The sequence below is a fragment of the Delphinapterus leucas genome, chromosome 9 (assembly GCF_059928025.1).
Source record: "Delphinapterus leucas isolate spDelLeu-1000000601 "Yukka" chromosome 9, BTC_Dleu_Yukka2, whole genome shotgun sequence".
NCBI classification, from domain to species: domain Eukaryota; kingdom Metazoa; phylum Chordata; class Mammalia; order Artiodactyla; family Monodontidae; genus Delphinapterus; species Delphinapterus leucas.
Genome location: NC_143137.1, coordinates 93,094,701 through 93,120,213, shown reverse-complemented (window position 1 = coordinate 93,120,213; position 25,513 = coordinate 93,094,701). Strand labels below are relative to the sequence as shown.

At 38.0% G+C, this 25,513-nt stretch overlaps 1 protein-coding gene across 4 annotated transcripts in view; it reads right to left on the bottom strand.

The window, feature by feature from the left end:
• Positions 1-25,513, bottom strand: part of SUGCT (succinyl-CoA:glutarate-CoA transferase) — a 793,918-nt gene that overhangs the window by 629,721 nt on the left and 138,684 nt on the right. For all 4 annotated transcript variants that reach the window (XM_089917071.1, XM_089917070.1, XM_022593044.2 and 1 more), the window contains one exon: positions 18,114-18,209. In XM_089917071.1, coding sequence (XP_089773197.1) covers positions 18,114-18,209 — 96 coding nt within the window. The remainder of the gene's footprint in view (positions 1-18,113; positions 18,210-25,513) is intronic.

The window sequence follows — 25,513 nt, the reverse complement described above, 5'->3', positions numbered from 1 at the left end:
AGTACAGAGAATAGAGAGGTCAGAAAAAAGTCCAACATATGTAAATTTAATATATGATAAAATTGACACTTTGAACAGTGGACAAGGAATAAATTGTTTAATTAAATATTCTGAAATAATTAGTATATTATTAAGAGAGAAAAAATTGTTAAAATTTACTTCATATTACATACCATAATAAATTATAGATGAATTTTAAACTCGAAAAATGGGAAAACGAAAGTATATCTGTAATGGGAAAAAATTAATTACTCTAAAAATATAAATTTTAAAGAAAAGTGATAGATTTGATTACATTTTAAAAAATCAAAATATTCTACATAAATTAAACCACCACATACAAAATTCACATGCAAATAACATCAGAAAAATATTACAACTGTATATCAAAAGATTAATACCCTCAACATACGAAAAGTTTTACAAATCAATAAGAAATTAACTCCACAAATGGTTAACTGAACAAAAAATGCAAATGAATTCACTAGCCAATCACCAACAGAAAAATCGCAGCATAGAGAAAGCAGAGCAGGTAAATCTCTAGGGTTGGGCTAGAGTATGGCACAGTCACAAACAGCAAGTGCTGACAACAGCTAGAAAGAGTGTGACAGGACACTAAGAACTGAAACAGGAAAGATAAGCAGAGGACAAATCCCTTCTATGACATGTTAAGGAGTTTACATTTAAACTCAAGTGATAAAGATGTGCCATTGATGCTTTTCAATGAGATCAGGGACAATAATCAAATACAAAAATCAAATCCATACAAACTTTTAGAAAAACCCATTGGGTAATTTCCATCTTTTATTTTCTAAAAAATCTTTGACAGAGTTATACACATGCCTATTCAACACAGCCTCATTTTTAACACATGGGACATTAAAAATCATGTTTTTGAACATGATCCTTAATATGACAGATGTACCAGATAAAGAAAAACTGAAGATATATTTACATTTATATGCATATACATACATATACACATCTCTACAAATCTAGGAATACAAATAAAAACACAGATAGATATACACATTATACAGAAACAGATGCACACACCCATAAAAAAGAGAAAGACCTGACTGGAAAAAAATGCACACAAATTTTAGTAGTAGTTATATTATCTCTTGAATGGCGGATTTCAACTAATTTTTCTTCTTTAATTTTATTATCTATAAAAAATTAATGTTAAGTTATCAAAAGGGTCTACAACATACAATCAAATATTTATAAAAGTCTAAGTACAGCCTATGAGGTAGATGCTATTTTACATCACTTTTACAGCTGAGAAGCTGAGGCACAGAGAAGTTACATAACTTTCTCACTGTCATACAACCAGAAAATTGTGGAACCTAAATTCAAACCTAGACAATCTGGCTACATAGTCTGCTTTTAACCACTACCCTATCATTCTTTTCTCTATGTTAGGAATGAAAACAAAAAACAAAACAATGGGTACAACAAAGTTGTTCTTTTTTAATTATGAGACAATATGCTTAACTTTATGACAATAAATTAGAGTACTTAGAATACAAGGGCAAAGTTCTAGGAAAAATATAACTCAATAAAACTGACTTAAAAAGAAATAGAAAGTTTGTATAGATCTTTAACCAAAAAATAAGTCTGTAACTTAAAATCCATCCATCCAAAAACCACTAAGCCCATATGGTCTAACAGATTATTTCCACCAAACTTTTAATACTCAGATAATTCTAACCTTCTAGAGAAAAGAAAAGTAATGGATAGTCCCTATCTCATTTTATGAGACTTACATAATAACATAAAAACCAAAACCAGACAAGAACAATATGAGAGAAGAAAATTCTGAGCCAGCTTACTTATGAAAATTGATGTAAAAATCCTATATGAAACTCTAGAAAAATAAATTGATAAGTGTGGAAAAACAATACATTATTACCAATGGGTTCTCCTGGGAATGCAAAGATGATGTGATATTAGAAAATCTAGTTATATAATTCAGTTTCTAGCAATATCAGGCAAAGTTGAAGATACACACACCTATGACCCAGAAATTCTACTCTCAGTTATAGATTTCAGAGAATTTCAGACATATGAACAACAAAAATAATATATAGGAATGCTCATAGCAATGTTATAAAAGTAAAAAAATGGGAAACAATACATGCATCTTTCAACAGGTGAATGGTTAACAAATCATGTCATACTGAAGGAATGGAATAATGCAAGGCATGAAAAATGCATGTATTATAACTACATGTATTAATACAGATAAAACTCATAAAAATTAGGTTGAAAGAAAAGAAGGCAATTTTCAGAATGCTGTATCAGTACATTATTTATGTAAGTTTTAAAAATATGTGAAACAGTACTAGATAGTCTATAAAGATGTATACCTATGTAATACAAGGATAAAAGTATTCATGATATTGATAACACCAGACTTAGGATGGTGTTCATCCCTCTATGGCAGAGGAAAGGGAATGAGAGGTCACCTGGATGCATTCTTCCATCCATGCTTTGTACACACCCAGTCGTGGAATGCTCAAGCCCTCTCCTCCCCATTCTCCCTTCTTCACCTAGCAAACTCTACTCAGTCTTCAAGGTTAAGATCAAATTTTATTTCCTATTGGAAGCCTTTTCTGACTCCCTGGGTTACTTGCTCTTCTGGGCTCCCACAGTTCTCTGTACAAATCACAATTAAAGCAGTAATCACATAAATTATTTGTATATCAAAATCCTGTCTTCCCTGCTATGGCTCCTTAAATGAATTCTGGAGGATACCACTAAAAGAAATTCAATTAAATTCAGCAAATACCTCGTTAGAGCCAAGTACTATGAGCCTAATCCTTGGCTGGTGCTATGTTGCTAAACACATTATATGGCTCCTGCCTTCAAAAAGATTACATTTACAAAAGAGGGGGGAAAAAGGACAAAACAATATATATAAAACTTTTAGAGAACTATGCAATCAATCAAACACTACTGTGTATTATGTAAAGAGGAAAGAGAAATTTTTGAGGGTCATGAAGGAAGTGGAATTCAAGCTGGAACTCCGAGAAAGGAAAAGGCCAATTGAGAAATATAGAGTGATGCTGACTGGGTCTTCGGAGACGCTTTACAACCAGGGTCAGCTAACTTTTTCGGTAAAGGGCTCATTGTAAATATTTTCAGCTTTGCAGGGCATACAGTCTCTGCCAAGACTCTTCTGTTATAGGACAATAGCAGACGTAGATAATACATAATCAAAGGAGTGTGACTACGATTTCATAAAACTTTATTTATTAACACTAAAATTTAAGCTTCACATAATTTTCATGAATTACAAAATTTTTTTCTTCATTTGATTTTTCTCAACTATTTCAAAATGTAAAAACTATTCTTGGGTTTCCCTGTGGCCCAGTGGTTAAGAATCTGCCTGCCAATGCAGGGGACATGGGTTACAGCCCTGGTCCGGGAAGATCCCACATGCCGCGGAGCAACTAAACCCATGTGCCACAACTACTTAGCCTGTGCTCTAGAGCCCGCAAGCCACAACTACTGAAGCCCATGCACCTAGAGCCCGTGCTCCGCAACAAGAGAAGCCACCGCAATGAGAAGCCCGTGCACCGCATGGAAGAGTAGCCCCCGCTCGCCACAACTAGAGAAAGCCCGCGTGCAGCAATGAAGACCCAACGCAGCCAAAAATAAATAAATAAAATCAATAAATTTATTTTTTTTAAAAATCTATTCTTAGCTCACATGCCACATAAAATCAGGCACAGGATGGATTTGGCCCATGGGCCATGGTTTGCCAACCCCTGCTCTGAAGGACTAGCAGCTGCAATACAGAAAATAAAATAAATCAGCCTGAGGGTGGGATCAGTATTAAAAACTGGTAATGGATGCTAAACAAGGGAAGGTGAAGATAGGCCTGCATAGTAAGGGCCTTACAAATATCAAGGTAAAATAAACACACTAATAAATAATGCAAACAGAAATATCAATGAGGCAAGTTTCTATGAAGTCATGTGGGTAGAAATACATCCCACCTTATATTCCTCATCTTCATCCATAAAATAAGAGGTTCTGAATGAGTGATCTCTCAAGTCCCCTTTCTTCTCTGTTACTCTGTTGCCTACAAATCACAAGAAAGGTAGCTTTCAACTAAGTATAACGTCCTTAGTGACAATTAGAGCTGTTCAGAAATTAAATTGTCTCCCCTGTAAGAAGCTAGTTCCTTGTAGCTGAGTTGGAGAGAAGACAGATCAACATCTTCCTATACCAAGTTAGAGCCTGAATGATTTGGTCCAACCAGGAGACTCTACTTCCATCATGTCCCCCCTGATACTACCTTCAGGGCTTGCCACGGACCACCATACTAGGCAATTTCACATATATTCAATTTGGTCCTCATAAAAATCCTTTAAAGACTGAGTCAGGATTTGAAACTAGGTCTTTCTCATACAATCAAAACCAAAAGAATGCAGAGGCATAATGGTTTTGCTTCAAGCGCACCTTTGGTTTCACAACCTTCCAACATTCGCTGGGCTATTCAGAAGGATGCAACTATTGATACAAGGACTCCAAATTCCTTTCCTGGTCCCTAAAGGAAAGCAGGTTTCTAAATAATTCAGAGCCCACAGTTTTACAAGTTTAGTTTGGTTTCTTTTTGCCTAAATTGGTAGCACTGCTTACATTACTGAGCCTCCCTGCCACTTTCTTGTCCACTTATATGATCTTTCAAAAGCTTATTCCTGTTGAGCTATAATTTCACTAGCCAAAGGAGCTTAGTCCTGCACCCTCAGGTATTTCATTGTGTACATACTCTTCTAGATGATCTATAAATATGTATAATAACCAAGTCCAGCCGAAATCCCTGGAGGCACCTCACTGTTTACATGTCTCCACCAACAGCAGGCTCATACACCCTACGTTCTGTTTCCTCTACTGATACCTATGTGTGACAAAATCTTCCTCCTAATACCATGGTAACACAATTTGGAATAGCTTTGTTGTGAAACTTTGTAACGGACTCCTTGAAAGTCTAAACAAATTACATTTGTTGTTTTTTTCCTGGTGCTTATTCCTCTTCAAACAATCCAGCATGTCATGGAAAACAGACTACTTTCCTCCATTCATTACACCAAGTAGTCAATGATCCTACCACTTTTGAAGTCCATCAGTATGAATGAGATTCACCGATAGATTGTAGGGTGTCCTCATTAGAAAGGAAGCAAGAGTGGAATTCACTCATACTGAAGAGTGAGTACAAGACTTATTTTACATTTTGGTCAATTTATTCCCTTGAGTTTCCTTAGCCCTTTATAATGGATGCCATAAAGTTTCAGCAATTTACTTATATCCAGCATGTCGATCAGGTAGAACATCCTGTTCCCTGACCACTGTTTGATCTAATACTATATCTCTCACCTCTTTGCTTCAAAAGACATGATGACAGAGGAAATTTTTATGTTTCAACAAAGACCAAAGCAAAGAGTTCATTGAGCCCCTAGATCTCCTTTCTTCCCCATGAGCACGTCTTTTGCACCCTGATCATCAAGCAGTCCCATGGAGTTTCCAAGTGACCTTCTGCCTTTCATGTATAAAAAAGCTTTTATTTCTGGATTGCAGTCTTTTCTGTGCTGTTTCTTGAATTCCTTTACAGTCTGACTGGCTTCTTATTTACACCTGACCTGTCACACTTTGAGGCATTCCCTGTTCTCACTTGAATAATCTTTTGCCTACTTTTTTCCCTTATATTTGCTTCTTTTACTTTATGAGATGGATGCAAAAGTTTTTATAGGAGCTCCTAATCTTTGGTATGTGACATATTTTCCTGCCCTACCACTAATGTGTTTAAAGCATTTCCAGGTTTCCTATAAGTTACAGACTTCTTAAAATATTACTTTCAATTTTAACTTAAAGCACACATTGATTTGATCATAGTTCCATTTTCTAAAACGGAGTAATAATATAACGGAATTTTTTTCTCTTTCACTCCCCTTCAGAAGGTTGAATGTAATTGAGTTGTGAGCATTATTACAATAGTCACAGATAATTTCTTACACCAATCCCTGTCTAATCTTAGGCCCAAGTCCAGTATAATTCCTTTCCCTCCTTAATTCTAAAACTTCTTCCCCTATGAAGCAGACATTCATGTGAGATCTTTCAGTCTCAGGGTACAATTTCCTTCGTAATTACTATTTGGTCTAAATTTCTGGTGTTATCAATAGAATTTCGATATCCTGACCCTAATTCAGTTGGTCTTTGGCAGGAATCCGGGGATGGGTCCCAAGAGGTCTGAGAAGCTCCTGAAATCATGTGCAAAATCATGCATGTATATGGGTATGTGTACTTTTCTGAGCAAGGATTCCATAGTGCCCATCAGCTTCTCAAAGTAACTCTGAGCAAAAAGAAAGAAAGAAAAAATGTTTAAAAGCCACTGGTCCTTAATATCTCTAAATATATTCTTATTACTGAGCATGAATTTCTCATCCTCGGTGAATTTCTTTGTCCAGCATTATTTTGTACATTTTCTGTTTTTATTATACTTATTCTGTTTTCATCATTTCTATATATAAAATGTCATAATCCCATCAGCTCATCCATCCCTAAGAGTCCTATAGATTTCCTAACTCTGCAGTACCAGTTTTCACTAGTTTCTAAATTTTCTCCTTCTACCAAGCCTGTGAAAACCAAATGGAATTGTGATCCTTACCTGCCACCAATCATTCTATCCACTCTGTTTTATACTGGAGTTTACATGCATTTAAACACTTGGGGCTTTGCTTTTCTACAAAACTGTCAATTTCCTGTTTACATGGATGGAGAGTTTCGCCATCCCAACCTTCCCCCAGTACACCACAGAACCCCCTTCTTCTCTCCCTCCTCCTTCCAGCCACCACCACCACCCTAGCGAGTCTCTGTCAGATTGGGTCTCATGCTTCCTCTGCACTTAGCAACTTTCTCCCAATTTTTAGGTTAAACTGTAAACTGCCACCTAACAGATTCACTATACACAGAGCTCATTTTCTGGCCCCCCATATTAACACAACACCTCAATGCACCATTATATTTGCTGAACAAACCTCAGATTCTTTTGCAATCTACACAGTAACACCATTATAAGTTTTGTTCCCTATCCCCCAGCTTCTTCGAACTGGGACTGACCTTACTGATTTGACTCCTTGAAATGGAAACAAGAATGATATGGTAGGAAGAAAATAATAATCCATACCCCTTTTAAGGTTTTTTTTGAGAAAGCATTTTAAACAATTATCAAAAATATATATTAAAGTTAACTTTGTTAAAACAAACAAAAAAAACCTAATGCAGACTCCAAAGGTCTAGCAAGAAAAATAAGAGTATATTTTTAAGATACAGAGTGCTTCTAATTCTTTAGTATTTTATATCCTCTTCTGTTTGAGGCAGCACACTAATACTATTGCGGTTACATTGAAATCTCCATTGTTCTTCATCAACAGGATATTATCAAATCAAACCATAGGGCAGCTTATGTTGGAACTGCCAAAACTCCTACAAGGGTGTTTTCAGGATGAAAGGTCTCTTCGGACTGCCTCACAGTAGCTTTCTGACACTGTTGCTAAACCAGGTAATGTTCCAGTGACCCCCCCCAAGAGTTACAGCTATTCGAAGTCTAGAGGTCCTCTCTGAACCAGAAAGGTCATTCCAAAGCAGTAAAGGTAATAAAGAGCGGGCAATCCGGAATTTGCATTGCAAAAATCCAATTGAGATTTCACAGTTTGCGTCTTCGAGTTTGTTTCTCTTGAGAAATAATGGTTAAATTGGTGAATAGGACCATGGTTCAGCCTGTGATATGGCTGTACTGACCATACTAACAGTGCTAACTATGCTCAGTTCTGATGAACTTGACCACCATTTTATGACAGAGGGGAATTTTCATTGAGGATTCCAGTGTGGGTTGTAAGAACTTCTCTCCTTGTTGCAGTGCTGGGATCAACGTCCTCCCTACCACTCTGCATGGTACTGATCTGCTCCCCATCCACTCATCTCTCTCACACACACACACACACACACACACACACACATTTGCCAGGCAGAGGGAAAGGACAGCTCCTTGACTTGGATCTGTCCTCTGGTGGAGAAAAAGTGTAGGAACAAGGGCTCCTGCCACAGGAGGAGGACTGTGTTTTAACAACCGAGAGATGGGGACAAAAACTATAGGATTGGGGTCTGTGGGATGGGTACAATATGGGGATTAAAAAAAAAAATGGGGATAACAGCTACCATCTGCTGAACATACACCATGTGCCTGACTCTAGGCCACGTACTTTATATGCACTGTCTCACTAAATCATCACCACTGCCCATGAGGCAGGTAGGATTGTCCCTATTTTACAAATGAAGACACTGAGGCTCGGTGAAATGAAGCAATTTGCCCAAGGTCTGTCTGACTCCAAAGCCCATGCTTTTAAACAATACATCTAAAGTACGCTGCTAGATCTGGTAGCATCTGCAGTCTTAGCAGCAACAGTTAAAAAGGAAATCCAACAGTGATGGGGATGGTGGTGTAAAATCCTATCAACTTGCAGAAGTAGAAATTTAGACCGTGGCTAGGAATGGGAAATGAGCATTTCAAGCTTGTTTTCCATAATTTAGATACTACTTTAAAAAAATGAAATTGATTCTCCATAAAATGCTTGAAAATTAATTCTGCTCCTGGTCATTAGAAATCACCTCATAATAAATGATCTTGCAAAAAGGACTCTAAACAGTCAAAGTAAATACTATGGCCACCTTAATTATTTGGAACAAAGGAAAGTTATATTTAAGCTAAAACCGTGTTGTTTTCACATCAATAAGAATATTTACTAGACTGAAATCAAATTAAACATTTTTTACTCATTTAGTGATATTATAAATTATAAATGCCCCTGCCACACACCAAGAAGAGGAAATACACACAAAAAACAGTCACAAAACACACCCAAGTGCACATACATACACACACACACACACACACACACACACACACACCTACCTGCTACTTTACTACTTGTTTGCTACCCTTGTTAACTGAAACAGACGAAAAACCACATCAGACTCAGAGGGAGGAGAATTTTGCAAGAGATTGATTTATTTCAAGAACTAACTTTTCTCAAGCTGGGCATCCGGCAAAAAATTGGATAGTCTAAAGCATAGTCCTTAACCTTTTCACCTCTCATTCCTAATATTCAGACCTAACCAGTGGTTAACAGGACTTGTCCTAGGGGCCTCATATATCTCTGAAAGTCCATCATCTCCCTCTGGACCTTACTTTATCTGTAAATGTCCCTTATATCCATCTTCATGGCTGAAACCAACGCCCTTCAAGGTTACACTTGGGACACTTCTTTCTAAGCAGAAGTGGCCTTTTTTGTAAAACCGCCCCTGAGACACCCCAAGAATTCAGAAAGGGCTGCCCTTCCTCCAACAATCACACAGAGGTTGATGCTAATTTCAGGATACAGCCTTGCTTCCTTTCTGCTCTCAGTCATTTCTACAGAGATCAAACCTGTACGTTTATTCTGCGCCACTGTGCTGAGCAGGCCAGGATGCTGTTCTCTTTGAGTCAGTCAGTCAGAGCGACTGCAGCATAGTCTGTGCTAAGGTTATATAATGACAGAACTAACCCAAGCAACAGGAGGCTTGAAGGACGGAAAAATGGAAGGTACAAGCGCTAATTCCACAAAACGAAAATCATTCCCAGGCATCTCTCTCCAGGACTGTGAACCAGAAAGGGTAGTTTCACCTTAAATAAGCAACGTGTATATCAGCAGCTCTAAGGATGGGGAGGAAATCACCTAATAACGTGTTCATATTCACGGATTCTTCCAAGTCCTCACTGAAAAAAAAAAAAAAAAAAAAAAAAAAAGCCTTTCCATTACCAGGTTACAAGAGTGACATCTAGTGGACCCATAATGCAATGACCAAAGGGATTTCACACGCATACTTGAGAGCAGGGCTTCTCAAAATCTAATGTGAAAACACATCACTTGGGGATCTTGTTAAAATGCAGATTCTGGTTCAGTAGAATAAACGAGACTCTCATTTCCAGCAAGCTTCCAGGTAATGCTGATGCCACTGCTCCATGGCGCGGCAAAGACCTAGAGCATTTCACACCAGCTTTTACCCTCAGGAAAGAAGAGAGAAAAGGGACACTTGAGAATCATTTCCAGGTTAAAATTAGGTCAAATGAATTATTAACATGATTTTTCAAAGAAACAAAAAACACGTTCCTATTTCACTAGCCCCACTCAGTATACACACTTAGCATCTCCTGTCTAAGCAGAGTCCTTGCACCAGTACCCCTTTCCCTAAATGCCAGAAACAAAACTAGGATGGAAAAGAGCATACTTCACAGCCATATTTATACATGTGGACATGATGTGCTCAAGTCTCCAACATAGGTTCACTTCAGAACTTAACATCGTATAGTTTTTCTTCCACTGTATGATTTTATTTGCCCAATATTGAATTATATTATAGCAGTAATTTGTACCATATCAGAACTCAGTTCTTTTTCCCCCAGGTAGCCTGCACCTGAACAGGGAGCCATCAGGGTATTGTATCAGCGCTAAGCACTCCTCCTCAGAATTTCAACAACACTTGCCCTGGACACCCCTAAGAACGGAACAGGATGTGTGACTACATCCAAGTCCAACTGTTTCCAGAATCCAGTCCCACGTGATTTACCTGAGCCAAAGAGCCTTGAGCTCCACGCAGAGTCACCAGGCCAGACTCTCAGCTGGGAGGTAATGTGTGTGCTCCCCCACAGAGGAGCTCTGCCAGGCATCACACCAGCTCCTGCCAAGGCCTCCAGCTCAGCTGGATTAGACCCTTTAATAAAGGTTCTAGGTCACAGTTCTAGGAACCACCAACATCAAGGAAAACGAGTCTCTCTTTTCCCAAACACACCACAAACATGTACAAAGCCTACCGTCTAGTCCTGTAGAATCCTTCAGTACAAGTTGGTTGACCTAGGACAAATAATCATTTTTAACCAGTGGACCCTGTATTTCAAACAAGCAAACAAAAAGTGGAGCTGTTCTGGTTGAAATGGGGTTGGAACACTTGGAGATCTGCCTTTTTGGCCTCTCCCCCCACCCCATACCCCTGAATGTCCACTTCTTCCCACCTCGACCTCCAAACTCACAAAGATACCATTTGAAAACCAGAAACTAGGAGTCTCACAATAGCTAAGACATCCCGAGCTCCTAGACTGCTCAAAGACAGTATTGTTCTCATTCATCACATAGATGGAGCGAGAGATAGCTGTTTCCCTATGACTTGACTTAATTATGATTCTAATACAATTTTAGCATAGGCAGTCAAAGGATTCTTCAGAAGATGTACAACCTGATTTCCTGAATGAAATTAAGTCATAATTAAGGATCTCAGTAATGAGTAAACAACAGAATTGTTTATATCTCTTCAATTGCTCTTGGCAGTCCTAAAGGGGAAATTATGTAGAGGAAAATGTCACGTAATTCTTCCTCAAAAGTGGGATGAAGATAGAAAACGAAACTAAACATGTCAGTTTAAGTAAGTAGCATCACATCATCTGCCTATATAGTATAGTTCCCCTGCCTGGGTTAGAACCCCAGCTACACACTTATATGTGACCTTGGGCAAGTTATTTAACCTCCCTGTGCCTCATCTGAAAGTGAGGATAATAGCTTTGCCTGTTTCACAGGGTTGCTGTGAGGATGGAATTAATATATATAAAGTACTTAATAACTGACACATAGCAATCATTCAATAAATGTTATCGCTGTGATTATAATGGTTATTATTAATACAATGTTATTAAGTCAATAATATTAATATTCTTACCTAACTGATTATTCAAAATGGCATTTTATTCTTTGGGGTAATTTTAGCCAAATTTGATAGGCATAAACAACATACAATCCTATCAATTATCCATATATAACGAGGAGAATATTGAGGATCCCAGAGAAGCTGATAAGATCCTAAAGGAATTTCAGATTTATTCCTTGAGATACATTGTCTTTCCTTGTGCCTCTTTCTATTTTACCTCTTAGTGAAATGCATTAAAAAGACCATATTTGTCAACTGAAGGCAATACTGACTTAAAAATCACAATGGTTTTTGCAGTCATACATGTTTATTCTTTGTGCAATATGCTCTCCTTAAACATCATGTTGCCTAATTTATTTTAAATTTAGGGATTTTATTTGAAATCAAAGAAAGCTGAAGCTTTTCTAGGGAGAAGCAGAGAGGGTGGCAGCTATCATGCCAGTAGCTAGCATGTCTGCTCTAATTTTATGTGCCTGTTGGACTGCCCCATTACCTATATTCTTAGGACTGAGACAAAATCCTAGCCAATTGGTTTCAAAGTAACCAGGATCTTCAAGTAAATGATTTTGTTTTGTTTTAACAAGAATTCCAAATTCATAAGGATTAAGACAAATATAAGCTCTAAAGCAAATAATCAAAAGCTACCTGGACAAAACCTTTAGAACAAAAGGGGCGGGGGAAATTCAGACAATTCATGCCTTAAATTAAAAAAAAAAAAAAAAAAAAAAAACCTTTGAATATTCTAGCTTGTCAGTGCTAAGTAATCCAAAAGTTTGCAGAAACCTCTGAGACAGAATCTAATGTATTTGCTGTCACCTGCATTTTTGTTCCCAATAAAAAATCTTCAGGTATTTTTTTTACTCGTTAGAGATTATCAAAGTTCATTGCAATCTTAAGGTTATAAGAACAGATGTTCAGAATATTCTGTAGTTCTCTCACTTTTAAAAACTGAAAGAGAAATCTCCACAATTTTTGGCTCTCAAAAGGGTAGGTATGTATCTTTAATAGAAATAGGTTCCCATCTTGTGGACTCCTCAGAGAATACTTCTGAAAATCATTTTTGCCATGTTTCATTTAGTTAAGTATGAATTTATGCTAAATCTCAATTTACTAATAAACACATCAGTAAACTAGAAGCCTTATTCCCTTTGACAATTGAGTGGTGGTGCTATATATGATTCTCCTCAAACTGTATTTCTTTCAATAATGCTACATTTGAGCAATGGCTCAATACTACAATTTCTAAAAAATATCTGAGAACAGTTGTTTTTTTTAAATAGAAAAGTAGCACAGTACATTGCCCTCCTTTTCGTTTTTTGTGTTTTTTTTTAAAGAAAGAAATTAAAGTGGAAATTCCATTAAGAAAGAAAATCAGCTATGTCTCTTTATTTATTCTGCCCCTAAGCTGCCGTGGATAGTTTTCATAGGGACTATTTCATAGTTTCCTAGAAACTGTTTTACAAAGTTATAATTATTACTTCAACTACAGAAATAATAACAGGAGCCACCTTCCACCACGTGCTTACTAGAGTCAGGTACTACACAAAACACTTAGCACGCACTATCTCATTTAACTCCATCAATGAACGTGGAAACAACTATCATCATCACCTTTTTGCATAGGAAGCAGCTAACACTAGGGATATTAAAAGACTTGTCCAAGATTTCGCAGCCATGAAGTGGCAAAGCCAAGTTATGAGCCCAGGTCTGTCTGACGCCAAAGCTCAAACCCTCTCAGCTGTGCTTGCTGTATGGGCTCTGAGTTCAGTGAAATCAAGGGCCTAGTTTTTCCTCATTTGGAAGCCTTCTGGAACTAAAACAGTGCCTACTCCATAGGGGGCTCAAGAACTGTTGCTTATTTATCAGGAGTCATTTGAAAGCATGAATGAAAACATGGTAGAGGGAAACCTACAGTTGCCGCATAGCTCAGAATTCAAATATAGTTCCATAGCCAGGTCACTTATTAGGTTTGGGACCCTCTAAAATCATAATAAATAGGTCGTTTGTCAAAGAGATGATGGAAACAGATCAGAAGAATTCTATCTGCCAAAGAAACTAAAAGACAGGTAGCTACAATGTGTCAAGCACCAAAAGAACCACTAGTTCAGATATAGTGAGAAAGGAAACAAGTTTTGAAAACTTAAAACCATGGTTACAATCCAGGCCCTTTGGCTTTCTAGCTATAGCCATAGGAGAGTTGGTTCACCTCTCTAGATGTCCCTTTCATCCATATAAAATGAGAAAGAAAAATATACATATATGTAGATATATATCCCAGTCACATGATATGTGTTCAATGGAAGCCAGCATGTTTACCATTACTCTTATTATCAATGCATCAATTAAATATATGCAATGTAATCATATGCTTGTTTAAACTGTACTTGCGAACTTCAGCAAATGAATGCTTTACTGCTACTATGGTTCAAAGAAAAAGTCACACAAGAAACAGATGTATATCATTCACATTTTGGCTTTTTAAAACATCCTTAACATGGGTTAAAAGAAAAAGATTCCCAAGGTTACCTAATCTGCTATGATTTAACAGCATTTTGATGTTTTTCTAAGGAATGATAGCAAAGTGCTGTATCTCTTCAAACTTGGAATTTACTGCCTGTCTCAGTCTCTGCTTATGCCAAATTAAATATACAGTATAAGGTCCCTACCAGAAATAACATAGCACAGTTTCCTGCTCTATTCCTTGGTTGAATGAGCCCAAACCGAAGAAAGGGAGACATGGTTTTATTCAATCATCTGAATAATTGTTTTCTTCACTCTCTTGAATTGGAAGCTCTTGGTGGGGGAGGAGAAAGTTTGAAAGAAATCACCATGTGAATTATCAGGCCATTTAAAGGAACAATTCTCTTTGAAGGCCCTACATTTGAAAGGCTCAAGAAAAAGCTTAAGAAGAGTATTCTTATTAATGAACTGACCAGAAAGTCAGCGTCCCCTGATAGTCCCCGGCACTCAAACTCCTGAGGCTTCAGAGTGCTGTAAAGTCTCTTTACCTGTGAGGTACAAATGGCACTGCAGAATAGAGGTTGCAGTGTTTCCTTCCAGCAGACACCACCCAAAACTTTCAAGAGTTTTGTCCTATAAATAAGAGCACGAAGAAATGGGATGGTAAATGGAATAAGACATGCCCCAGAGTTGGGGGGTTAGGGTATGGGGGGGGGCGATGTCCAAGGCTGGGTTTTTTTAAGTGAAGGACGTGATCATATATTTAACCAATGACAGATAATACAGGTGATGGAAGAGATCGAGTGCAGGAGCAATACCTTTAAATCGGCAAACTGTGGAAAGGGACAGTTCATTCACTGTGATAGGAGGAAATGAAGTTTGAGAGTTATGGTAGAAAAAAAATGCAGCAGTTCTCTTCTGGTTGCATCAATTTTTAGTGTCATATGAGACAAAGTCTTTGCCTAAGGATGAGGAGAGAGGAGGAAGACTTGAAGAGAGAGAAGATGTAAAATAATCGTATCAGAGAGAGAGGATAAATATGTAGATAAATGTGGCAAGATTGCTGAGTAAGGCTGGGGAGAGACAGCCATGAACATAACATGGTGGTTATGTTTTTCCCCAGCCATATTCACTGCTTCAGTCAGGCACGGAATAGATGGACTATTAAATGCATTCAGCACTGGGATTTGCCAGTGGAATATAAACGACATGGTGCAGTCATCAATAATAAGAAAGTCTAGGTCTACAGTCTTATCATTGTGACGGGCAGCATCAACATCACCTGGAATCAGAATCGGCATCTTAACGGGGTTTCCAAATGATTCATGTGCATGTTTAAGAGAAATAAGTGTGGGGAAGCCAACTGAAATAGGAAAAGATTAAGAGCGATAGGAGGCTATGAGCAGCCAGGCTGTTGCTTTGGTCCTCGATGTGTATCATGTTAGTCATATATCTAAAGAGGGGTGGCCACACTGATAACTGCACATATACATAATAAACAAAATATATTCTTTTTGAAGACCAGCTGCTTTCTCTGCACTCTCCTCTCCTGTCCCTAAAACACTCCTGTCTTTACAAATATAATTGTTTGAAGGGTTGAGAAACATTGAACTTAATACCAATGCATGAAAAATATTAACATGAGCATTATGTAATGATCAATCCCTTGGGCTAGGTACTTCTCAGGGGCAAAACCCACTGATAATGGGAACAAAAGGAGCACTGAAATCAAAAACTCCTTTTAAAAATCTGAATTCTCAGAAAAGCCTCCACTAAGATGTTCAAGCAGCAAAATGCTTATCTCAATTCTGTATACTTTGTTTAATTCACTCATTTTCAGAAAGGTGGCAGCCAAAGAGCAGGGAGGAAAGGGCCCAAGTGGATAATCAACCCAAGAAGTTAAGAACTGCATGTATACAGGGACTTCCCTGGCAGTCCAGTGGTTAAAACTCCGTGCTTCCACTGCAGGGGGCACAGGTTCGATCCCAGTTGGGGAACTAAGATCCCACAGGCTGCACAGAGCAGCCAAAAAAAAAAATTGCATGTATACAAAATAACACACAAATCAAGGAGCACTACTTTTCAAAAAATTTCATTTCATGCATTTGAGGTCCTTGATCCCCAGAATCCTTCAGAGTTCAATAAAATTGAGAAGGGAGAGGGATGGACTGGGAATTTGCGGTTCGTAGATGCAAACTATTACATTTAGAATGGATAAACAAGGTCCTACTGTATAGCACGGGGAACTATATCCAACCTCCTGGGATAAACCAGAATGGAAAAGAATATGAAAAAGAACATCTATATGTGTAAAACTGAGTCACTTTGCTGTACAGCAGAGACTGGCACAACGTTGTAAATCAACTCTACTTCAATTAAAATATAAAAATAAAATGAAATTTTAAAAAATTGAAGAGAGTGAGGTGGCCACCGTAACTAATTCCTGAGACCATCAGAGTCTTCCGTCATAGGCTTTCAGCCCAAAACTCAGACAACTCAAATGAGATGCAACGCTTTAATTATTGTAGAAAACTGAATTATAACTGCCCTGTAACTCACCCATAAAAATATTTCCCAAATCTATTTTAAAAAATTGAAAACAGACCAGGGTCTACAAACATATCTAGGCTCCATCTTGGTATACTAGCTTCATTCAAGCTAAATTTGCATTTGTTCCTTAATCACAGTGCTGAACCCGTTCTCCATCAAGAGGAAACAAATTAATTCTGGGCTTTTGAGGAAAGTCCCTAGTAGATCTTCTTTTATTTCTTACAGATTATAAAGCTGCAATCAACTAGATCAAATAAGCACGGTGTCCATTTTACGTAACTGGGGCAATTCCAGAAGGAAAAGTACATTTCTGTCTTCAATGCAAAGAAACACACACACATACACACACACACACACAGAAGTCTCCCATATCTTCTACCTATAATAAAAATAGCCGATGATTCTAAATTTCTTTTCACCTCACAGTGAAATAATTGAGAGCACGCCCAAGATGCCAGAGCTCTCGGTGTAAACACCCAGGAGGGATACTGAGGTCTACACAAAAGATTTTTTAAAGACATTCTGTTCTTTAAAATAAGCAAAAAATAGACTATAAATGTTATACTTGAACATAGCGAATACCTCCCTATGTGACATGATTTGGAACTTTACTCTAAAGCCTTCCGACTCACAGATACTTTCTCCATACACATCAAAAACTGAAGCCTGAACTTCCAACATTTGAGATGAATTCCCATGGTTTCCAACATTGTCCTCTGTTGAAAAGGTTGAAGAGGAGTTTTTGTTTTTATTTTTGAAAAGTCATGGTTTCTTCACATATTCATTCACACTAGCCAAAGTAAGTCAAGAATTTCTGAGGACAAGTTTAGACACTTAATAAAGAACAGCAGTTCCTGAACCATCTGCTTTGCTCAAGAACTGAAGATGTGTCACACGCAAATTTTCATTTTTCTCCAACCCTGTGAGAATATTATTGTCAGCTGGGGTAGGTAACATTTGGTTTTTAATTGACATGGCGAACAAACCAGGCTTTATAAAATGGGTACAATCAGTGTGTCTTTTGGGTGAAAAAAATAAAAGCAAACCGTTATCTGAGTCTAAAAGTCACTCACTTTCAGCAAGTTCTTTTGATCCATTCAAGTGTCCTGTTACTAATCTTCTGATGAAGAAATGTGCAAAACACAGAATTTGAAGTGAATAACAGAACCTTGTTATAGTCAAACAAAGATATATGACAGAAAACCCTGAAAGTCTTTTTTTAAAAAGGAATCATCTCTCAAACTCATATCATACAGAACTGCAGATTCTAATAGACTGATCCTATATTGCTGTATTCTTACCTGGTAAGGAACAATACTTCCGTGAGCTGTGCCCCAGCGCCGCGCTTCCTCTTGGCCAATAAGATAATTCACAGCGACGTGAGTCAAACATGCCACCTACCAGAAGAAGAAAAAAAAAAAGCTACTTTATCTATACTCATAAACAGAAGGTTATAATAGGAATATTCTCGTTTGATTTCACTTCATGTCATTGTAGAAGAAAAAAGGAGAGAGAAAAAATTGTCTTGCTTGGTTAGAAAATATGCAGGCAACCACACTTTCATCATACAAAGAAGAGAAGAGCAGTATTACATTATTGCGCGAGACTAAGTACTGAGTAACAGTCAATTGAGAAATAAAAACACGGAAACACTCAGCTCCTGAAAAGATCACCTGAAGGCAGAGGTTAACCCAACGGATGGAACCCTGGTCCAGCCTTTAGCATCGAAGCCATGGCAGAGTACATCAGCAACTAGTACTTTCCCTTCCCCTTTTACTTTCCATCAAGATGACACAAAAAGAGACTGCATCATCACTGAGCAGGTGAACTAGTCAGGAGCCACATTCCTCTAAACTTCTCATAACACGAAAAAATAATAATAATAAACCTCTATTTTGTTTAAGTCAGTTTAATCAAGTTTTCTGTTCCTTGTTGCCCAAAGCATTCTTACTGGCACAGAGGATCGAGATTACTTAACTTTTTTTAACTCATTAGTGAATCATTCTCATTTAAACAAAAATTACTCTACTTCTTTCAACTTGGTCCTAGGATCATATCCTCATTATTATACTTGTCTCAGCTTTCAAGAACTACAAATCTATTAAAGGGGTCATCTAAAACTGTAGGGTCAACCTCTGACTCTTGGAGTATTTCATATATAGATCTTAAAAACCTATAATAATTCAATTCCATACGAGGATAATGACTTGATTCCTGGTCATCTGCCACAAAGGGCTTATGTTCCAATGACTATCCATGCCTCCAAGGGCCCAGAACTATGGAAAGGAGGTGACCAAATAACAACTTTCCATAGTTTCCAGATAAAAGCTTCGGGCCTCACAGCATCACCATGATCTAACAGGCGCTGGCTTTTCTCGTTCTATTATCATCAGATGCGATTAGGAATCCAAGCCACCAAGCCAGCAAGTCAAACATCCCAAATGGAGACTGGCTCCTGGAGCGACTCAAGGGGTGACTTTTCAGGGCTTGGTGCTGCAACCTGTCCTTGCCTTCTACCTGGCATGGCAGGTGTGCCTCCTACAAGGGCCATCAATGGGGCTCAGCCTGGATGAATCTCCTTGCAGCAGCAGCCATTCTCCTTTACTTTTTTCTTGGGATTTACACTCACTTTTATGTTCATTTACTGCTTTGTTGAAATTGGAACTGCCTTACGGCAGCTGGTTTGGCTATACTGCCCAGGTGGCAAAACTAATAAACTTTGAGTCATCCACTTCTGGACCTCCATCTGGTCTTGGGCATTTGAACCATGGAGCATTCCAGGGCTGCCTGGGGCTGCCTGGGGCTAATCATCGTTTCACAGATCACTTCTGTGTCTTTCAAAATGGAAAATCAAATCAACATTTTGTAGCAAAAATGTACTGGATGGGAAGTCCAGATTCATGGTTCCTAATTTCTGTCAACCTCTAGTCGTACAACTGTAGGTATTTAATTTAACCACATTGACCTTCAGACACTTCCTCTATAAAATCTTGGGCATTTGACCTAAACCAATTGTTTTCAGACTTTTTAAAAAAAAAAAGCATAACTCCTGTATCAAACCAAATAATGCACGAACAATACATAAGAAGATAATACCCCACACGGTCTGGCTGAAGGAGAGGCACGTCTACAATGCCACCCTAGGAAACGTGAACACAGAACACAATTTGCAGATTAGTAAATGGTCTTAAACTTGCTTCCAAGGTCTATACTTCTGACTCTGTTCTTCTTCTTAACAATATAGCAGATAAAAAGCTACCAGGGATGCAATAGTAGTTGTTTTCCCATGAAGGCTCTTCCTGAAACTGGGGAAATTTTCTCAAGCCTGAGGTTTTACTCTAAGAAAGGTGTTTCTTTGATCTAGCCATGTTGGCGAGGGGGGAATTGTCCCTTTCAAAAAGTCTAGTGAAAGTCACTCTCTAAGGAGCTCTGGTGCTACTGGAGGCCAATAATTCACATTAATAAAGGTAATTCTTTGCAAGCAAAAAGTCACAAGGGGCTTGGTATTTCCACTTTTCTAATTTCAAAGTCAAGTGATAGTCAATAGGCCAACAACAGCAAGGGCTGCAGGAAGTAGTGGGCTGACTGGATGGTTACAGGTTAATGTGTAGCTCCTAGATTGACCTGAAATGGTTTCCAGGGGTGGGCATGGGCTGGATGCTAGGCTAAAGGTCAGCCTAGCTGCCTCATTTCTTGCCCACTACCTCATTCTTTCTTCTCAATTTTGACTTTGGTGTTTCTGACCCTGCCTTGAAAAGCTGTCTTTGACAACCGTTGAATAAAAAGAGCCCCATTTAGAGTGAGTCTGAATGAAGGGTCAGAATTCATCTCACAGACTGTTTTCCAAATGGAAGATCATACCCATTTTCTCCACACAACGGTAGCTCATGAAAACAAAAAGCATTTCAGAACTAGCAGGCTCCCACTGGGCAGGAAGGTTAAATAAGATTTTACGCCAGTTGCCATCCATGAAAAAACAAAGTGTGATTTGTCAGTGATGACTCAGAGGCAAAGCTGGGGGGCAATTCTATTTTAAAAAAGAGAGCAACAGGGCTAAACTTAGCAACCCAATGTTTAAAAGGAGCATTACAGATCTGAAAGTAATCTATTTACAAAGACGTATTTTTAAGGCAAGAGAAGGGGAAGAAAGTCAACAGCTATGACATGATTATGTATTAAAAATCAGAGGCTTCCTGGCAATTAATGACAAATCTTCCACAAATCAAAAGAATGCAGGATGTGACTTTTAGGTTAATAACTACATACTGTATACCTATTCTAAATATTGCATTAGATCGTTACTTTCATCCCCTAAACTTAAGCTCATTATTTCATCATGTGGATGCCACATAATTTACTCAGAATGTTGCCTTTATACGGTTTCATCTAAATAAAAAAGCCAACTTTGGTTTAATAGTAATCATTCTGACAGCAAAATTATTATTTTAGATAGCATAGTGGGTCCTGATATTCTTTGTGTCTAACCAGGAAACCAATGGGGTTGTCAAAGTGGATCTCAAAAGGCACAGCCCTAAAAGGCTTGAGAAAGAATATGCCCAATTATTTCCCAAAGTGTCCTCATGGTGTCCATCACCTCGTTTTACCTCTACCTAATGAAGATCAAGCTAAAATAATATAATCTTTCATCTCCAAAAGGACAACCAAGTATCACAGTTAAAACGGGGAAAACAAGATCAGAAGTATGGTCCGTTGCATCAAAATGGGTAATTTTTTCCCTCCTGCTTCTTTGCATATATTCTGGCCTCCAACTAAGCTAGACAGAACACCAGTCGTGATCACTTCTGCACCTGCCCAAATCTGCATCCTCTCTTCAAAGTCCATTTCCACATCGCTGTCTCATTAAGTCCCCACATCACCCAAGCAAAAAAATATTTTCCCTGCCTCTGAACAAATACAACACCTTAATTTGCCTGACTCCTGACTTTTGCACTTTCACAGTCGGCTACATACTACAATAGAATTATAAGATTACTTCCCTTCCCCTGCCCCCGCCTTTCCCCTAAACTAGAAAGACCTAAATCAGTAGTTCCTAAACCTAGTGGTACATCACAATCACCTGGGGAATTCCTGGACCCCACCCAGACCTACTGACTCAGACTGGAGCCTGGGAAGAAGTAAAAGAACCAATGTACCATTAATTGTACACAGATTTGAGAACCAAAGCCGTAGGAAACTCCAGTCAAACTCCTTAACGTTACAGATAGATAAATAAAGGAACAGAGAAGGTAAATAATTTATCTGATGTCACGTTGTTGGCTAGTGGCAGAACTTCACTCCAACTATAGCGCCTTCCTCCATGCTACAATATTATTCAATCACTCCTTTTAAATTGGGAACTATTTCAGGGTAAGAATTATGTATTATAAACCCTTTGTATGTACTCATAGCAGCTAAAATAGAACTTCACACTAATATTGTTTAAAGCGTGAATGAAAACAGTAATTACTATTTATTTATTCAACAAATACTGAACTGCTTTGAGTGAGGCATTATGCTAGGTACTGGCTATACATAAGTAAATGAAAAAGAGGTAGTCCTGCCCACTTTGGACTTAAGAATAGTGGAGAAGACAACTAAACAAACAGTCATAGGAACTGCCATGGGGAGAGGAGATGGAGGAGAACTTTAAAAACAAAGAGAATAACATGTGTGAAAGCCCTAAGGCAGGAAAGAGACTGGCATACAGGAAGAAAAAAAAAAACAAAACTGAAAGTAGACCAGCGTAACTGAAGCATGGCAAGAAAGAGACAGGAAATGAAATTGGAGAGATTTACAGAGGCCAGACCATGCCAGTCCTTGCAGATCATGGTAAGGAATTGTACTTGTACATCTTTCAGATGATCATTTTAAAATCACAAATCATATCATGTCATCCTTCTACTTAAAAATCATCGGGCTTCCCACTTAAAATGATGCAACAGAAGAATACAGTGGGAAAATGTTCACAAATTTTTTAAAAACTTTTTTAGAACAGTTTTAGATTTATAGAAAAAATACCAAGATACTACAGAGAGTTTCCATATACAACACACCCAGTTTCCCTATTATTAACAGCTTACATCAATGTCATACATATTTTACAATTAAAAAACTAATATTGATGAATTATTATTAAAGTGCATATGTTCAGATGTCTTTCATTTTAACTTAATGTCCTTCTTCTGTTCCAAGATCCTCATCCACATTATGTTTATGCCTCCTTAGGCTCCTCTTGGCAGTAACAATTTATCATACATTCCTTGCTTTTGATGATCTTGACAGTTTTGAAGACTACTGATCAGGTATTTTGTAGAATATTCCTCACTGGGATTTTTTTTTAATGTTTTTCAAATAATGAGACTGGGGTTATGGGTTTCGAGAAGGAAGACGATAAAAGTAAAGTGCCATTTTCCACACAGCATATCAAAGGTACATACTATCAACATGATTTATCACTGTTGGTATTGACCTTGATCACCTGGCGAGGTAATGTTAATAAGATTTCTCCACTGTCAAATCACTCTTTTTTCCTCCCCCTGTCCACGCTGTACTCTTTGGAAGGAAGTCACCACGCACAGTCCACACTTAAGGCATGGGGAGTTGTGCTTCTCCTTCCTGAGGGCAGTGTCTACATAAACCATCTGGAATTCTTCCACACAGGAGATTTGTCCCTTCTTTCCTATTTATTTATTCATTCAATCATTTATTTATATCAGCACAGACTCATGGATATTAATTTTATACTCTGGCTTATAATACAATACTACTGCATTTTATTGTTCAAATCATTCCAGTTTTGGCCATTGGGGGCTCTTCAGTTGGCTCCTGTGCCCCTCTGACATACTCCCCATCATTATGTGTTTTTTTGTTTTCAGCACTTCCTTCCTTTGTGGCACTACAAGATGCTCCAGGCTCATCTTTATGTTTTCTGTTGCAGTCTTACAGGAAAGCATAAAGAGAAGACGAGTCATGCAGTTAAAAAAAGGAACTAATATTTATTTCAGTGTAGACAAGAATCACATTCATTCACTCAATTATTCAAAAATCTTCATATTGCACCTCCTACATGCCAGGAACTCTTCTAAGGCACAGGGATACGGCAGTGAACAGGACAGATATTGTCACACTTGCATGAAGCTCACATTCTAGTGTAAGATACATTCAGACATAAACAAGAAAACATCAGGAAATTATAATTAATGTGAAGAAAATGAAATGATCACAGAGAGGGCTCTTCTAGACTAGCAGGTTAGTAAAGGCCTCTTCGACAATATTACATCTTATCTGAGACCTGGAGAAGGCATGTGAAAATCTAGAAAAAACCTTTCTAGGCAACAAGATCAACCAATTAAAAGACTGCATTGTGGTAAAAAGCTTACCATATTTAGAAACAGAAAGAAGCTCACTGTAGCTGGAACATAGTAAGTAAAAGAGGCAGTAGTATAAAGTGAGGTCAGGGAGGTATGCAAGGGCCAGATCATATGGGTCCTTACAGGCCTGGTAAGGACCTGGGATATTATTCTAAGTGTCATGGGAAGCCATTGATTTATATAATTAGATAAACTGGTTCTTATTTGGAGTATAAAGAGGCAATGAATGAAACCAAATTATCTCACATGACGTAGGTATTACAACTTCCATTTTACAGATGGGAAAACTAAGCCTAGGGAGATTAAGTATCTTGTCCAGATCTCACAGTTGGTGAAGAGCAAAACTGACTCACACTCAGATACTCTATCCTCTAAGCCATCCTTACACCACTGCCTCCTGTCTATTTAACCTCTCTGCTCCCAGCCCCTCTCACCCTAGGAGTGCTCAGGTTTACGTCTGTGTCCTATATATATTCTTGACTTCACATTTTATATTCCCTGCAGGGCCCCCCAGATCACTGGAGTAGTCTAGAAGCCATCCACAATCCCTCAGCTGTCCTCTGCATTTGCTTAGAAAGCATGTCATTAACTGAATCGATTAATTCTCCTCACGTTCTTCTGCTCAGCCTCACTCATTTACTAACTGTAAAACATTTTCTGGGAGAAATATGTTAAAAGAGAAATTAAGAGGCTAGCATTCATGGAGAATACACCTTTCAAGGTGGAAAATTCTTCAAAAAGAGCCTTCATCAGAGTGTTTAAGATCCTGACATCTCTCTTTTTCATCTTGATTCCATTACTCTGTAGGTCAAACTTCCTATGCAATTTAATCTGCTTTGCTTTGTCCCTCACACCTTAAGGTAGACTAATTTCTTCAGAACCACTAAGGATCAATGAGGAAAAACATTCAGGAGTAGAGAAGGTATTTTGGCTATCTCATGTTGAAAGAAGAATAAGAATTCTAACTATTTATACTACATTTATCATTTTACTTACTAATGATCAAAACTAATACTAAGCACTTATTGTGCACTGTTCTAAGCATTTTATGTGAAATATCTCATTTAATCCTCATAGCAACTATATGAGAGACATGTTCTGATGAACCCATTTTACAAATGAGAAAACTGAGGCATGGAGCAGGTTAGTAATCTGCCCAAGGTTATGCACCTAGTAAATGGACAAGCCGGGACCTGAACTCAGCTACTCTGGATTCTGTCATTCTATACTAAATTACGTACAGAATCAGACTCCTTAGGATTTCTGAGTGGCCCTGATCCTGGAAAAGTTTTATAGGACCGGTTTTACTTGGTTTTAAAAAAAAGTGATTA